Consider the following 18785-nt stretch of genomic DNA (forward strand, 5'->3'; position numbering starts at 1 on the left):
GTGGAATTTTATTTGGTCTGTGTTTTGCTTATTCTTGTACAAAGAAAATCATCTTATACCTCATTTGGTCTATGGTGGAAAGTTGTCTCATTTTCACTCTTATATTCATATCCAATATTGACAATAGTTCAGTGTAAAAATTTAGTTGATAGTAGTTTGTAATCATAATTTTTTGCCCCAGTTTTTGGGGCATTATGTTTTTTAATTAGGTCTGTGCGCCCGTCTGTCTGTCCCACATCAGTTTAAAGTTTTTGGTCAAGGTAGTTTTTGGTGATTTTTCTAATTTCAATGCCAGATTACAGTTTTTACCCCAATTTTACGGTCCACTGTACATAGAAAATAGTGCGAGTTGGGCATCTGTGCAGTATGGACTCATTCTTGTTTTTTTTATAGAAACTAGCAGCAACTGGTGTTCCACTGTATTTTACTGTAATTGCTGAGAATGACTCTGGTCAAAGGTCCGCAGCTTCATGTTACCTACCAACATATGATATAACACCCCCCGGTGGCAGATTTGATGAAGATTACAAGACAACCAGTAACCCATCAGTTATTAAAGCTTCAGTGACCATATATGAAGACTCAGAGCTTGTAGAAACAAAAGTGGCAATGGGTTATGGAAAAGGCATATGGGGTGATCAGCTTGTCCAGTGGCAAGATGTTGAACTTGACCAAAGCACCATAAATTATGTTACAGCAGGTAATTTATATAATAGATATATAAAAAGTCTGACCAATGATCATTCTAATGAGGACTTTCTTTGATGATACCTTGATATACTTTTTTGGAATATTTGAGAATTATATTTTTTGTGAGCATCAGTTTTGAAATATACTACTTATTTTGTTTTGAACATTATATTTTGGTGTATTTTTTAGAGTCTGATCCTCTTAATCGTAAGGTTTTGGAGATGTTCACTAGCCCACGCACAGGAAAATTAGTTGGACCCAAAGCAGGCAAGGATTCTTCCCAACATTCACCTGGAGATTGTGCCAGATCATGTGCTGATTTACCACCAACCAAGTGTATGAGTTTCAATTTTGACTCAGCAGATGGAACATGTGAACTTGTTGAAGCCATTGAGGGATATCATTTTAAAAGATCACGATCAGGATATTTTTCCCATTATGAAAGATTGGGTGTAGGAAAGACTAAACAATTCAACTTTGACCAGATACAGTTACAACACAACAAGATTTTCTTTGTGAATTTCCTTGTTAGGAATTATCTTGGATATACATCTATAATCAACACTCAAGGTGTCCTTGTTGATTTGACTACACCAATCACAGGTACTATAATTGTTCATCTAATCTACAGGTATAAGCCAGTAAAATGTGTGTTTCGTAATCTGCTCTTTGCTTGGGTTGTTGTTTCTTTGACACGTTCCCCATTTCCATTAATTCTATTCACTAAAAAAATGAAATGTCAGTTCTCCAATGCAGTGCTACTTAAATTATTATAGCCCACAGAACAAAGTTACCTAGAGTATAATGTTTAAGACTTGTGTGCATCTGTCAGTCATGTTCTTGTCATTTCAACTCCTCTTAAACCCCACAACAGAATCACATGACCTTTTTGATTGATTGATTTTTGATGTTTTAATGCCACTCTTAAGCTCGGCATTAAGGCTATTTCGTGGTGGCTAATCTTTTATTGATGGAGGAAGCCAAAGTGCCTGGAGAAAACCACAGACCTTCAATAGGAAATCTGACAATCCTAGTCAATTAAGATTGGAGTTGAGTGCACCTGCACAAGTAGGGTTCAAATTCTAAACCTCAGTGTTGACTAGCTAGTGATTACAGTAGTAACTACTTAGACCACTTGGCCACCTAGGCCACCAAGGCCACCGAACTTTGTAGATAAAGGACATATTATGTTGATGTGCATATCAGCAAGAAATTATAACTGATTTTTTTCTAGGAGTTAAGCCCCAGTGAATTTTAATATAGAATTTTGACCTAAATATATTACTGCAACAGATTTTGTAGAAGTTGTTAGTCTATGATTTTTTTTTATCCTTTCCATATATAGTATGCTGTATTTTTAAAGAAACAGAAATATGGTAGTGTTTTTTGTTTTGTTATTTGATGTATTTTTAACACTGCATATATAAATTAATATATGTTTTGCACAATCATAAAACATTTCAGGAGAAATCATAAATGCCAGTAGAGACACCCTTAAGCATGTTGACTGTCTGTCTCTCATCCCTGAAGAACACAGACCTGATTGGATTATTCGTTGTAAAGGGATTAATCCTGATATAAAAAATCACAGGTATGTTATCTTGATTGAACATTAAGGTGGTACCTAACACTACTACAGGGAGATAACTCTGTAAAAATCAGTGGAACGTTTTAATCAAATTCTATTGTTAATGTTAAGGAAATATTAAGCTTCTCAATGATCAAAATAAGTGTTTGTCATTCTGCTATATCAAAGGAAATTTTCCCAATGAAGTGGTTGGCTCAATTCTTTTGAATTTTTTTTATATTTTCCACAAAGTGTCAAGGTTAATATTTTGTCCAAATTTTATGAAAATTAAATGAGCCAAATTATTTTTAGTCAATGTGTTCGGTAACACCTTAAGTAATCATCAACCAATCAATTTATATAGCAGAATCCGCACATAACCTTTTGTAATCTAATGTTTATTTTAATCTACTAGAAGAAGAAAATGGGTAGACACCAAGGCTGACAGTTAAAAATAAGAAGTCATAGAAAAACAGACCACATTTAGGCCAAAATGAAAAGATGAAAAAAAAAGTCCATAAAACATTACATTTAAAACTAGATATGAGTATTATATCCCCCACAGAAAACATGTGGTGATCTCGGGTGCTCCAGAAGGGTAAGCTGTTCCTAGTCTACTGGTTCCACCCATCCTATTCAATTCTGCAAATTAAAATTTGGTTATAATTTTCCATTCAGTAATATCACAATTTAGAAAAAGACAATATGAATGTGTCATCAACAAGCTGAACATAGCCATGTTTGGTTTGACAAACATACTGTTCATGACAGCCTCAATAAAACTGCAGGATGACTTTAACTTTACCAATTGTAACCCCTGGTTCAATAGCTTACTAGTATGATTTAAGTGTTTATTTGTTTGAATTTTGCATTATTATGTATACAACAATATATTATGTACTTCAAGTCATTTTGTATTTACTGTTGTAGATTGATAGTAGATGGTCCAGGCTCCAAAGCAGTTTTCAATGGTATGGAGCCAATGAAAGACCTCCTGTTCACAAGATATAACACATACATTACTGGTATTTATTTCTATGAAATTTAAATCAAATCTATTGTAATGGTACGTTAAGTAGATAATTGAGCTTATAACAGTAAGACCCTGGTGGGATTCATAGTCCTGAATATTTTTATGTCCAAACTTCAATTTTATGTGTTATGTTTTCAATTCTGCATGTGCAAGTCTACTCATCTGCCAGTATTGGGTTACATTTTTGGTTTAAGGTAATTTACCATGAAGTTGTGGTCACATCAACTTGAAACAATTACTACTTAGCATATGAATATAAGATGTGGTATGATTGTAAATGAGAACTCTCCACCAGAGACAAAATGACATAGTAGCTATTATGTTAATTATGATGTTCACTTTTTAAAAAATATATGTCAAAATAGGGTTTTAACTCAAATTTTGTAGTTATCTGAAAGTCAAATATGAAAGTGTGATGAAAAGCAAAATAACAAAAGTATCAAACTCCAAAGAATTCCTTTATAAAATGGCAAAATCAAAAGCTCGAAAACAAGGAATGGAAAACAACTGCCAATTCCTGACTTGGTACATTCATTTTCTGATGTAAAGAATGGTAGATTAAACATGGTTTTGTAGCTAGCTAAACCTCTAACTTATATGATTAAGTGCATAGAGTCATATGTCCTTGTGTATTCTTTCTTTTCTAGCTAACTGGGATGGATTCATAGATAGAGAGAGTGGACTGTTGGGTTACGCAGTATTTGTTGGAAAGAGTGTCTGTGACGATTTGATACATAAACATCATGATCCACATAAACATCTGTTTGAGGTATCCCAGTGGACTCATACTGCTACAATTTATCCTATTCCTGCTCCATATCAAACACTGCCAGGTAACTTTCTAAAAAAATATTTTTTTACTTAAAAATCTTATATAAAAGCATTTGTAACATTAAGTATCCAACTACTGACTATTACTTAGCATTTATTAGTGTGTGAATTACTTGACTATCAAATTGAATTAATTGGCAATAAGAATTTTTCCAACTATAACCAGATTTATCTGATCCTTGCAACTTTGATTATAATGTAATACCAGTTCGACAAGTTAGACACCTTTTGGTTTAACTCAAATTCTTGTTTATTGCAGATGGCAAATATTATATATCTGTAAGAGCATTGAATAATGTGAAATATGGAGGTCCATTGGCTACCACTGTTTGTCATTCAACTCCACTTACAGTAGACAACTCACCACCCTTAATCTTGGAAATTTATGATATAAGATACAATGAAAGTACCTTTACCATCACAGCAAAGCACAACTCTAGGTAAATAATGCTGATTTAGAAGAGATTAACAGAGTCAAAAAGCGAAACATAGGTTTGCTGTTTCCGGTGTTGACGGCTATGGCGTCAACAATGTATTAGTTTGTGATTGGGTCTAGTTTATGGTGAACCACGAGTGGTAGGTCAATCATATTTGGTATGCAGTTGTATAAGCATTGGCATATCTCATTTCCAGGAGATTATTTGGCCCTGGCCCTTCAGTCATGGTCTATTGACTTCAAAGCTTTTGCTTATTTAACATGTACTAGTTAGTGATTTGGTCAGTTTATGTGGAGCCACAAGTGGTAGGTCAATGATATTTGGTATGCAGTTGTATAAGCATTGGCATATCTCATTTCCATGGAGATAATTTGGCTCCACCCCCATAGTCATGGTCTATTGACTTTGAAAATTATCATTTCCATGGAGATTATTTAGCCCCACCCCCTCTTCATGGTTCATTGACTTTGAAACTTTTTCATAGTTTACAAGTTAATGTTTGTAATTAGGTTTGAGAACGACTTATAATAAGTCAATGGTATTTGGTATGCAGCTAAATTAGCATTGGCATATCTCATTTACAAGGAGATTGTTGAGCCATGTTACTCATATTGCTATTTTGATTTCAACATTTGCAAACTTGCTGCAAATGTTTGCCGCAGGGCTTTTTTATCAGTAAGGGGGGGGGGGTTCCTGGTTAATGGACAATTACTTAAGTATTGGTCTTTTGGTCTATGAAGAAGAATTTGAATTACCTCCCTTACATTGCTTTTAAATTATGTATAAAGAAATGTTGTATTGTCTTGAGGTTATTAGCTGTCAGTTTATTTTTAGAAGTTAGTATTAACTGCTGATAAAGGTGTATTAATTTTAGCCATGATTATGTATGTCTTTTTTTATTTAAAAACTTTTGATTATTTAAATGGGTTTTTATCGTTCAGAAAAATCTATCAAATATGCCAAAAAATGTCACTATTTCAATGGTTTTTGTCAATAATGAAAGTGGCCACATTAATTATATTTACACTTGTACAAATGTAATATTCCTGTTTTGTGTGATATTTTGAGTATCATCATATCTGTGATATTTTTTTCTGCTGTTTGGTTTCAGTGGTAGGGCTTTCACTTTACAAACCATTTATTTCATTTAAGTATACCTAAAACGAGCTATAGATCCAGCCTAGGAATGCCTTAACATTGAATTTCACCATGAATAGGGATCTTTATCAAGCACAGTGTTTATGGACTTATTTTAACAAAGGATCTTTGTGTTCCTTATTTGTCCCCTACCAAGAAGTCAAAGAGGACTCTAGGTTTGCTTTCTGTCTGTCTGTCTGTCCGGTAGTACTTTTTTCCAGACTTTTTTCTTCATGCTTGAAGATCTGGGTTTGATATTTGGTGTATTGTTTTATCATGACAAGTTACAGGTCAAGTTCGATTTTCACGATTTTAGTTCTTCTTCTTGTTCAGTTAAAGCCATTTCCCTAGAATTAAATTTTTGATGAAATACTTATTAATTACAAGTTTCATTCTTTTTTTGTTGCACTGAACAATGTTTTTCCTTTATTTTTTAGTGATCCACATTCAGGATTGGCCTTCAATGATGTATGTTTAGGGAGAACAAGGAGAGATTGTATTGAGATGAGATGGACCAGACTTTCATTTGATTCTAACATTACACTGGTTAAAATTCTAACTGATGGTGTTCCAATCTGGATTAAGATCAGAGCAATCAATAATGGTAAATATATAATAAGGGCCACGCCTAGTGGCAGGTCACCCAATGGTGATCTGTCTGTCTGTCTGTCTGTCTGTCTGTGACACATTCTGTCCCCTCTATATCTAAAGACATATATACTTACCAACACAAGAGGGTGTGTTGTAATGTTTGTACAACTTCCTTGGTCAAAGTTCAAGGTTAGAAACTTTGGTTGTAGTTGACAACCCCATGTCCTATGGTAAAGATCATGTCCACTCTGTATCTTGAGAAACATTATGATTTCAAAGTTTATACATGTATTTTAAGCAACACTAGTGGGTTTGTTATGAAGTATGTACAACCTCATAGGCCATATATAAAATTTAACTTAAAATATGGAATAAAAAAAGAGATTGCTTCTATCTCAATGATGTCTAGTTGTGTCAAGAACTTGAATATGCTGTTGAAATTCTGAAAATCATGTTGTATCATGATTAATGTCAGCTTTTACAGAAAAAAAATTATTTTTACAGTTGACTTGCGTACTATTGTTGTTGCTGATTCAGCAATTATTGTGGACAAAACTGATCCCTATACTGGAGCTGTGATGGATGGACCTTTACATGGTGAAGATTTATTGTACACAAAGTATTCAGATAGAGTAAGTGAATGGAATTTGTACAGTTTTAATGGAGTGGAGTAGAAGTGATTACTAAAAATGAGATTCTTACATTAAGTGTGAAAAAATATTTTTGGTTTTATGAATTTACAAAAAGAATGCCTCTTGAATAACTTAACAAGAACATTATGTTTCATTGTTATATATATATTTGATTGTGGCATAGATGAATTTTAGTTTTTAATTTAAGTAAAGGTGCATATGCATATGCAGGCAATATTGTCTCGATATCTCAATAGCATGAGTTCCAATCTGGGCAATGGAAGAAAAAAAATGCTTCTATAAATTAGCAGATCTAACATTGTTGTGCTGATATTAAGAGTTATTATGAATATAATATGTGTTTTCAGTTGTGTATCACCTTTACTGTTGATCCAATGAATGAATTTGTTGCAGAGTTGTCACTTGTTTAAACATACTTAAATTGTTTATTCCTGTTTCAGATTTGTGCCAACTGGTTACATTTCTATGACCCTGAGTCGGGTATTGGATTGTATTTGGTCAGTGTTAGTTCTGTCAAACAGATAAATGTAACAGACATAGCTAACTTGACAGAGTACAGCAGGACAACACATGAAGCTTGTGTAGATCTTACTCCAGAAAACCATCTGGAACATGGACATACTTACTACACAACTGTATGGGCTTTCAATGGTGCTATTAATCAGAAAAATGTGTCGGCTATTTCAAATGGAGGTAACCATAAAATGTAAAAATATATTGACTCCTTTTCTAAATGAAGCATAGTTATAATATATTTACTAATTTCGAACAAGTATCATTTATTTTATTGCAAACAGATATACAGAACTGCAAAAAAAATATTCTAATTATTATTTTTATTTAATTGCACTCAATATTTATCTTTCATCCATTCATTTTGAGATTACCTGACAAATATCTAAAGATTCATGCCTGGAGAAAAGTCTTGACAAACCTTAAAAATATGTAGGAAACATAGAGGTGGTATGTTAGTTTAGTAAGGAGTAAGATAGATTTTTTAAAACATTTCATTAATTTGGCAACAATATTTGATATCTAAATTCATTGTACAAAATATTGGGGCATCAGAGTTGTGCTTTTTATTTTACATTGAAACTGATTTCTTGACCACTGATCCATCAAAACATTGCTGTACTGGTAATTGAACATATTGCTATTTTTATCAACTTAGACTTGATTGTATGAAATCTTGTGTCACAAAATTATGTCTGCTTTTACAGTGACTGTCGATCTAACAGAGCCAGTTTCTGGCCGAGTTATTGATGGAAACGAGACAGATTTTGAAGATATCCAGTTCTCTGGTAATGCAGCTAAAGTGGAAGTTCAATGGAAAGATTACCATGATCCTGAATCAACAATCAGACAGTATGAAGTGCAAGTTCAAGCAGCACCGTAAGTTTTCTTGCTTTTGTTGGACATGGAAAAGTATCAAGGTCGAAGATTGAAAGAATTGTTGTATTTTTTATTTACTATGAACATTGTTTAATTATTTTATTAACCAGATTTTTGTGTCAAAAATGTCGGTTATTGATTTGGGGATGTACGGCGGGCGGGCGGCAACCAAATGTTGTCCGTGCATTTACTCATGAAGCTTTCAACCAAATCTTTAAAAATTTTAATATGTTGTTACTGACAACAAAATGGAGGTCAAGTTCAATAATGACGATTTTGACTTCTACCGTTCAGGAGTTACGGTTCTTGAAATTTCAAAATGATGTCACTTATAATAACTAGATGGGCAAACAGGTCAAGCTTGATTTTTGCCTTTCCATTTGAAAACCATACAATTCATTCATTTTTAGCTCACCTGGCCTAAAAGGCCATGTGAGCTTTTCTCATCACTTGGCGTCCGTCGTCGTCGTCGACGTCGTCGTCGTCTGTCGTCGTTAACAATTTTTCAAACATCTTCTCCTCTGAAACTACTGAATGGATTTGAATGAAACTTAGCATGATTGTTCCTTAGATTATCCTGCACAAAGTGTGTGCTTCGATTTTTGATCCGTCAAAAAACATGGCCGCCGTTACTTAAAATAGAACATAGGGGTCAAATGCAGTTTTTGGCTTATATCTTAAAAACGAAAGCATTTAGAGCAAATCTGACATGGGGTAAAAATGTTCATTAGGTCAAGATCTATCAGCCCTGAAATTTTCAGATGAATCAAACAAACCATTGTTGGGTTGCTGCCACTTAATTGGTAATTTTAAGGAAATTTTGCAGTTTTTGGTCATTATCTTGAATATTATTATAGATAAAGATAAACTGTAAACAGCAAAAATGATCAGCAAAGTAAGATCTACAAATAAGTTAATATGACCAAAATTGTCAATTGACCCCTTAAGGGGTTATTGTCCTTTAATGACAATTTTTCACAATTTGTTCATCATATTTGCTAACTTTAAAAAATCTTCTCCTCTGAAACTACTGAATGGATTTGGATGAAACTTAGCATGATTGTTCCTTAGATTATCCTGCACAAAGTGTGTGCTTCGATTTTTGATCCGTCAAAAAACATGGCCGCCGTTACTTAAAATAGAACATAGGGGTCAAATGCAGTTTTTGGCTTATATCTCAAAAACGAAAGCATTTAGAGCAAATCTGACAGGGTAAAAATGTTCATTAGGTCAAGATCTATCAGCCCTGAAATTTTCAGATGAATCAAACAAACCATTGTTGGGTTGCTGCCACTTAATTGGTAATTTTAAGGAAATTTTGCAGTTTTTGGTCATTATCTTGAATATTATTATAGATAAAGATAAACTGTAAACAGCAAACATGATCAGCAAAGTAAGATCTACAAATAAGTTAATATGACCAAAATTGTCAATTGACCCCTTAAGGGGTTATTGTCCTTTAATGACAATTTTTCACAATTTGTTCATCATATTTGCTAACTTTAAAAAATCTTCTCCTCTAAAACAACTAAACCAAATTCAACCAAACCTCAACTGAATGATCAGTAGGGTGTATAAAATAAAGTTTATGCTTTATTTTTTATTTCGTCAAAAAACATGGCCGTCATGGCTAAAAATAGAACACAGGGTAAAATGCAGTTTTTGGCTTATATCTCAAAAACTCCAGCATTTAGAGCAAATAAGACAAGAAGTTAAAGTATTTATTAGGTCAAGGTCTACCTGTCCTGAAATTTTCAGCCGAATTGGGTAACTGGTTTTTCAGGTATAATGCCCCTGAATTGATGATTTTAAAGAAATTTTGCAGTTTTTGGTTATTATCTTGAATATTATTATAGATACAGATAAACTATTAATAGCAAAAATGTTAAGCAAAGTAAGATCTACAAATAAGTCAATTTGACCAAAATTGTCAATTGACCCCTTAAGGAGTTATTGCCCTTTAAAGACTTTTTTCACAATTTGTTCATCATGTTGACTTACTTTAAAAAATCTTCTCCTTTGAAACTGCTGTATCAATTTCAGCCAAACTTAGGCTAAATGAGTTTCAGAGTATCTAGTATAAATTTTATATTTCATTTCCTTGTATGTCAGAAACATAGCTCCTATGGCTAAAATAGAACATAGGAGAAAATGATTTTTTTTTTGCTTTTGAAGAAAATAGGACGATTCAAAGAACATTTAAATAAATTGAAAAGCCAAAATAATCATTGATGAGAGATTTAACCAAAAAATTAAGGTGAGCGATTCAGGCTCTTGAGAGCCTCTTGTTTTAGATATTTTCAAAATCCTAGGTAGGTGGACTTAGTAATTTTTTCTTACTTTATGCATTAAGGGCAAACAGTTTGTCCTGCTAGAGGGTCATTTTCTATCTAGTTTATATGTTGTAATTGTTGACAACATTGAAAGTCAAGTTTGATATTGATAATCATAAATTTTACCTATTAGGAGTTTTGGTCCTTGTAATATTGATAAATGCCAGAACACAAATAAATGTTAAAGAATCCAGTTTACTGTCATTTTGACAGCTCTTGTTTGTTTTTTTTCGCTATTTTTAATTATTTCCATTTTCACCTGTTGCTTAAATTGTATGAATTATCTTAAACTGTATCATGGAAAAAAGTTCAGCCAATTTATATCCTGAAAGGCAAAATTGTTTTGCATAAGCACAGTAAAAGTTGTAGACACAAAATTTATTGTGTTTAAAACATTTCTCATTGAATAATGTTTTATATTATTTTCAAAGTATATTAATATTTGCTATCAATTGCTTTTATTTTTACAGAAATTTAACGGATAACTATAATATTATCAGAGATTTTGTGTCATTTTCCAACACAACAGAGAGTGTAAAATGGTTGAATTTTCAATTTCAACATAAAGATAAAGTTAAAATTGACCTTCGTACTACAAATGGAGCTCATAACTCTATAGTCAACTCTACTGATGGCTATGTTATAGACATTACACCACCAAACCTATTGCATCTAGGAGATGGATTTGTACAAAATAAAGATCTAGAATTCCAGGTCAGATTGTGCTTTATATTTCTATTTGAAGTAAAATAAAATGGCGGACTATTTCTTTTTTCTTATTCTATATTAATATGTGTAATAAATCCTGTTTGTTCTTTATCTGTTATTATACCCCACGCAACACGTAGGGTATAATGTTTTTGAACCATCCGTCTGTCCGTTAGTCCGTCAGTCCGTCAGTCAGTCCGTCCATCAGTCCTGTTTCTTGTCATCGCAACTCCTCTCAAACCACACAACAGAATTTCATGAAACCTTTTTAGATAATAAGGACATACTATTTAGTTATATATATCGACAGGAAATTGCAATTAAATTTTTTTTGTAGGAGTTATGCTCCTTTGTACTTATTTACTTTAATGTACTACTGCAACAGAGTGGGGACGTGGGGTATGTGAGCGCGCTCACTAAGGTTCTTTAATTTATTATTTACTTTTAAAACCTGCTTTTAAAAAAAAAAATTCAATGCTGTACATAATATGTGTTGACACTTGTCTTATACTCATTAACTTATATAGAATAATATTAGTTGCACAGTGTGCAATTGTCCTAATACGAGAATTTATCGGGTCAACAAAATTCATATTGGGTGAGGTGAAGCAATTATTAAACTTCCCTTCCTACCCTCCCATGTACATGTTATGGTATAGCTCAAAGCAAGTAATTTTTCTTTATATTTTTACAGTCAGATGCTATAGGTCTTTCATGTAATTTCAAGTTTACTGATGAAGAATCTGGTCTAGACCATTTCCAAATACAGATTTACAGACAACACCAAAGTATTAGATCTCAAATTGTTCCAGGTATTTTATGATATTTTTATGTTTGATTATTTCAATACAAAATATGTGTTTACCTTCCTATATGTTGATACAGAAGATCCAAAATATTTAAACTCTTATACAAGACAAAACTTGAATCTTAAACATTGTTAAACAAAAAGTTGAATATACCAATATGACATTCAAAACTCATAAGTGAAAGACAAACTGACCACCTGATGGGGGGGAAAACCACATTTTTGTCAGCTAATGTTCCTTGACACAGATAACAACGAGAAAACCTTGTATAAAAGACCAAGATCAAAGAGTCTGAGCTATGTTTGCTGTTAATAAAATACAAGTTGAGTAAAATGTCATTTATTCAGAAATTAATTTAAAATGCAACTTACATCTTAACAATTATAATAGTACTGCATAAATGACAATGACTTTGATAAGCAAAGGTGGGGTTGAAAAAGTGCCACACCGTAACAAAATAAACATCATAAAAATGACAAAAATAAAAGTGAGTTGAAAAATTAACTCACCAACATATGTATATACAAATTATATAAACAAGTATACATGAATATTGTAATTAATTCATGTTTAAAGAAAAAAATAAATGTCCTATATAATAACACTTAAAAGGGAGGGAAATGGGAGGGTTTTCAGATAAATTCAAAACGATCTTTTCTTTCTCCCAAAACAAAGGCGAATGACCGCATGTCCAAGCACATGTAGAAATTTGATATTAATTACCGATTTTAAGAACTGACCAATCAGATAATGTAATTAGACGATCATGCATTGAACATGATGTAGTCCTTGACCTCATGTTGATATACTTAAACAAAGAAATGCCTTCTACACACATGGCATTAATAAAATCAATATTATCGGAAATTCCAGCCAAAAAATCTTTTATTTACAATAAATGTTATGAAGACTAACAAGCTTACAAAACACTGTATAGAAAAACTAATTACTGAACTTAACAATCCCACAAAAATGCAGAGGTGATCTCATGTGCTCTGGAAGGGTATTTTGTTTGCATGTTACACCTTTAAAAATAATTTTTGAACATGTGATTAATTCAAGGTTTTTGTCAACTCATATGGCTCACTTATATAAATAAAAAGTTAATAAATACCAATATAGTAGCAATACATCCCCAAAACACAATTTAAAAAAAGAAGTATGTTTATTTGAATTTTTAGCAACTCGTAACGATTGGATACAGCTTGACGATGAGACGATAACTGAATTCACTGACTCCAGTCTAGATTTACTACAAGGTGCTGTATACAGTATCAGGATAGGAGCTGTTAATAAAGCAGGATTTGTAGCAGCTTTTGAAACAAATGGTGTGAAAATAGACAGAACTCCTCCAATTGTAAGGAAATCAGATTATTTTTTTTAAATTTTTATTGGCTTCTTTTTCTTTCTTTTTTTTTTATAGTTTACGCTGCACGTCGCCACAATTGCATTTAAATGGATATGACATTATTGATATAAAAGATCAGGCTTGCAACTACTGATTTCTGTACCATTTCTAGCAGGGTTTTTTTTCTTTCTTTTTGTTGAGAAATATAAAGAACTAATTATTTTATTGACTTCATTGTTCGAAATCTGGAAACCGCCAATAGTTTCTAAAAGTGGCATTAAACACTTATCAATGAATCAATCACCATTAAAAAACATATGGAAATTATACATTTTTAGACTACTTTTTGGTATGATATCTGATAGTGGTTGATCTATTATTTTCCTCATCTCTTGTAAACTTGTTGAAATTTATTAACAGATTAACTGGCTTCATGTGAACACTTTGTCTGATGATGAAGAACAAGTTGTAGATAACTATGTGTGGCAAGCTGATACAACTGGTATTAAGGCAGCATGGCAAGCTTCAGATCATCAGTCAGGAATTGTCAGTTTCAAAATAGCAGTTGGAACAACACTAGGTAATTAGAACTATTGCTGCTCCAGTGTGTTGTGTTTCTAGGCTATTATCAAAGGATTATAGGGTCCTAGGTGGCCAAGTGGTCTAAGTAGTTCTACAGTCAATACTGAGGTCGTGAATTCGAACCCTGCTTGTTCAGGTGCACTTGACTCCAATCTTTATTGACTAGAATTGTCAATTTTCCTATCGAAGGTTGGTGGTTTTCTCTGGGCACTCCAGCTTCCTCTACCAATAAAAACTGGCCGCCATGAAATAGCCTAAAGGTGGAGCTCAAAAGGGGCTTTAAAACAACAACAATCAATCAATCAATCAATCAAAGGATTTTACTTGTGAGTTTGTTCACTGAAACATTAGCATGTTTTACCAAATGAATATTGACTCTTATTTAGACAACTCAAAACCTTGAATGCAGTAACTGCTTATTTTCAGAAAGTAAAAGTTTTTACATTAAGTAGTGTTATACTTTATAGATACTATAATTGCAATGTATGTAAGACCCATTGGTGGCCTTCGGCTGTTGTCTGCTCTATGGTCGGATTGTTGTCGCTTTGACACTCCCTATTTCTTTTCTCAATTTTATGAATTTTTATTTTTATTTTATTCAATCTAAAATATTTGTTTATGATTAAATCTATGTATATAATATCTTGTTATAAGGTGGAATTGAAGTGAAGTCCTGGACAGACATAGGATTAAAGAAAGATACATATATAGATGGATTGTCACTAGATATCAGTGATGTGGACAAGAAGACCCCAGTATATTATGTCAGTTTAGTGGCAATAAATGGAGCAGGACTGGAAAGTTCACCAGTGGTGTCTACACCTATAGTTGTAGTTGAATCAGATAGACCAGGTATTTATAGATGAAATAATGTTTGATATTCATTTTATAGTAAATCTCATTAACTGAGAGTGTGTATCTGTACTGCAATAATACAAAAAACATCATATTATACAAGGTTGAGTTGGATATTTCACAAGGCAGTTTTAAAGTCCTTCCAATATTTAATTTTGTGTCAGGTTCACTAAAATGATAATTACCATCACAAATTTTGCTGAAAAAAATCAAAAAGGGAAAGGTTAATATTTCAAGAAACCAGCTTATTTCAAAACATGTTCATGAGGCTCAGTATGTTTCAGTCAGGAACTTTCGTCAGAAGTTGTACTTTTTATGCCCCACCTACGATATTACTTTAAGATTTTAGTCAAATTTAATTATGCTAGATTATCTGGACGATATTAAATGTCAGCTGTATATCAAATATATTTTGAGGTTACATGCTTAGTTTTGTTTTTGACAGTATGGAAGGAACACACCATGATCCTGTATGTGACATCAGTTAACATTGATTATCAGTTATATACTTCTACCCTCATTGTACAGTTTACATGGTTTTACCTTTGTTTTGTAGGTATTGTTATTGATGGTACAGATAGAACAGACCATGATCCTGTATCTGACATTGGTATTGATGTGGATTACCAATCTGACATTTCTACTATCAATGTTCAGTACACAGGCTTTGAGAGCCATCTCCATGGTGTCATGGACTATGAATGGGCTGTAGGAACAACTCCAGGTGGACAAGATGTCACCACATTTTCATCTGATGGAATTCTACATGTAGAAGAGGAAACTATTGCTGGAGATGGTAGTATATGATTTGCAATAAATAGAATTTTTAAAAATATGGGTAATGAAAAAAACTAAAAAAAACTAGAATTATCTACAATAAACTTAAACTTGAAAAAGAACCTTCTTTGTGAATTTATAATAGATCCTAGAACACATGTGCAACATTGCAGGTCTGTAAGTGAATTAAAGTTGAATTTTTATGGCCCCGCAATGAAGTTGTCAGTACCATATAGTTTTACCCTTGTCCATCCTTCCTTCATTCAGCAACAAACTATTATACTGAGTTTTTTTCTAAACGCCTTCAGATATTGGGCTGATTTTTGGGGAAAGACGGCTTCAAGCCGTCAATTCCCTAATGGGGTTGGCCAGATTATCATTCCCTCACGTCAATCATTTTGTTTCGATAGTTTGGAAACCCCCTCAAAATGGCATACTGAAATTGATGACAAGGAGAACAGATTGACTTTAAATACATTTTTTACACATTTCCCTTCTGTTTCTCGTGAAATTATCGTATATTGAGCTTTCCCTTACACTATATACGTTTCTTTTACAGTCCGGAAAAATCAGTATTATGAAATATTCTAAATATATCTAACCTAGTGACGTCATTGTTGGAATGCCACACAGGGATATCCTTTATTCATTATAAAAACCAGTCACAGTATTTGTATACTAATTTAAAATCCGTATTTGTTAAATGTAAAACTAATGATGTTTGCTGTAGTGTAGATCATTCACACACCAACATGCAATGCTTTAATCTGAGGCTATAATCAGAAAATTTGTAGGTCAACTTTCGCGGTAAACAATGTCAATGGGGATACATGAGATTGGGGAGAGAAACGACAGTTTTCATTGTTTCTGTAAAGTTCTGTTTTTAGAATCTTCCTCCAATTCAGGAGCACCTCCATTGATGAGTAATTATACACTAAAATCAAAGTAAATGTTTCTGAACACTTAAAATGTGACATTTAGTATATGATAAGTAGTCTTCTATATAAAAAAATTTTGTGTACCAACATAATTATTGAAATGGTTAAAAAAAAAATTAAAAAAATTAAATGTTGCTTTTTGTAGTTTATACCTATTGAGATTGGGGAGAGCAACTGCAGTTTTCATTCTTTCTGTAAAGTTATGTTTTTAGAATCTTTCTCCAATTAAGGAGCACCTCAATTGATGAGTAATTACCCACTAAAACGAAAGTTAATGTATCTGAACACTAAAAATGTCACATAAAGTATATATATGATAAGTAGTCATCAATTAAAAAATAATTTTGCGTAGCAACATAATTATTGTAGTGGTCATTTTTTTTCATTTTTTTTTAAAATATTGCTTTTTGTAATTTAAAGCTATTTATTCATGAATTTTACAGATATATCAAAATATGGGATCTGGAAACAAACTTCATACAGCTTATATCAATCATATTTGATTTTATAAGTACATGTATCCCTGTGATGAGAGTTGTAACTGGGAACTTTATCAATGGAAAATTAAAACTGAATAGATTTTTCAGTCCTCACTTTCTTGAGAATACTGTCACAAAAAATTGAGAATGGTCTTAGCCTGCCGTTCAGTTGTACATAATTAAAATTCTAAAATATATTGTAGTAGTTGTTAAATTCAATTGAATTTTAGATAATTAACTCCCAACTTTAATCAAATGTTTTGATTTAGAAGGTGCAGATCTCATTGGTCCAAATTGTCTCTGATGAATTCTTGACTAAGGAAATGAAATAACAATAAACAACAATTAGTTTCATTATTGTTAGCCTTTCTATATGTTCTAGTTGTTCTTTTGCTCATTCTTTGTTTGTAGACTATCAAAAGATACCCCCTAAAAATTGAAACAATGACCGTCTTTTCCCTCAGAGCTCTTCAGCTCTTTGATTTTGTTTGTGAGTTAACCGATCAAGTTTAAGTTTTGCTCCCCTCTGCTAATTTTTGCTAAAATTATTGGCTTTGGACTTTGATAAATAGTTGAAAATCACAGTTATATGGACTTTTTATCTAAACACTTTCAGATACTGGGATGATTTTTGGCATGTGAATTAACCAAGATGAGTTACAGATCAAATTTAAGTTTTGTTCTGCTTGGCTAATTTTTTACGAAATAACGTGCTATGGACTGATAAATTGTTCCCCTTGCTAATTTTTGCTGTAATTTTGGGCTTTCGACTTTGATAAATTTTTGATAATCACAGTAATACGAACCTTTTATCTAAATGCTTTCAGATATTGGGCTGATTTTTGGTATGTGAGCTAACCATGATAAGTTACAGGTCAAGTTTAAGCTTCGTTTCGCTAATTTTTGCCAAAAATGAGGGTTTACAACTTTGAAAATTGTTGAAAACCAGTTATATGGACATTTTTCTATTCGCCTTCAGATTTTTTAGGTGAACTGTGAGACTACCATCATGTTTGTGTCCACATGTGTTACTGAAATTTCAGATTTATAAATTTTTTGAGACATGGCCATTCCTGTTGCTTTGACACTTCTAGTTAAAAAATGTATAACTGTTGTCACCCATTTCAATAGATGATTTTACATTTCTTAAATGAGTTAGTAGTTTTGCATTATCTAAAATTAATGTAACACCCATTATCAATAATAATACCTCAACAACTTGAACATTATAGTCAATTGATTAAAGCTTAAATTGGATATCCAAATTGCTTTATTGTATATTTGTAGGTATTTCAAGCTCTGGATATGCACAAGTGAATGCTCAGCTAGAACCTGGAAAGACTTATTATTCTACTATAAGAGGTATCACTAATGCTGGAAATATTATTGAGTCTGTATCAGATGGAATTACTGTAGACATACTACCACCAAACATTATTTTAGATAGGTAAATATGATTTACAAACGTAAACTCTTTTAGTGTTATGTTCAACCACTTAATGAAAGATTATCATATTCACAACAATTATTTTATGCTCAATTTATTATCCCCATTTATGGGCATTATGTTTTCGGGTCTGTGCGTGTGTTCATTTGTCTGTCCGTCCGTCCATTCATCTGTTTGT

General features: G+C 32.4%; 1 protein-coding gene across 1 annotated transcript in view; it reads left to right on the forward strand.

Annotated features, from left to right (window-relative positions):
* The window catches only part of LOC143057502 (uncharacterized), a 76668-nt gene that overhangs the window by 44657 nt on the left and 13226 nt on the right, over positions 1-18785 (forward strand). Inside the window, exons 34-50 of the mRNA XM_076230812.1 lie at positions 394-700; positions 880-1293; positions 2155-2281; positions 3188-3282; positions 3938-4123; positions 4381-4561; positions 6133-6299; positions 6791-6918; positions 7380-7632; positions 8160-8331; positions 11135-11378; positions 12067-12184; positions 13363-13538; positions 13950-14109; positions 14766-14963; positions 15523-15762; positions 18448-18607. Of these exons, the coding sequence (XP_076086927.1) occupies positions 394-700; positions 880-1293; positions 2155-2281; positions 3188-3282; positions 3938-4123; positions 4381-4561; positions 6133-6299; positions 6791-6918; positions 7380-7632; positions 8160-8331; positions 11135-11378; positions 12067-12184; positions 13363-13538; positions 13950-14109; positions 14766-14963; positions 15523-15762; positions 18448-18607 (3326 nt within the window). The remainder of the gene's footprint in view (positions 1-393; positions 701-879; positions 1294-2154; positions 2282-3187; positions 3283-3937; positions 4124-4380; positions 4562-6132; positions 6300-6790; positions 6919-7379; positions 7633-8159; positions 8332-11134; positions 11379-12066; positions 12185-13362; positions 13539-13949; positions 14110-14765; positions 14964-15522; positions 15763-18447; positions 18608-18785) is intronic.

This window comes from Mytilus galloprovincialis, chromosome 13 (assembly GCF_965363235.1).
Source record: "Mytilus galloprovincialis chromosome 13, xbMytGall1.hap1.1, whole genome shotgun sequence".
In the NCBI taxonomy this organism is placed as follows: Eukaryota; Metazoa; Mollusca; class Bivalvia; order Mytilida; family Mytilidae; genus Mytilus; species Mytilus galloprovincialis.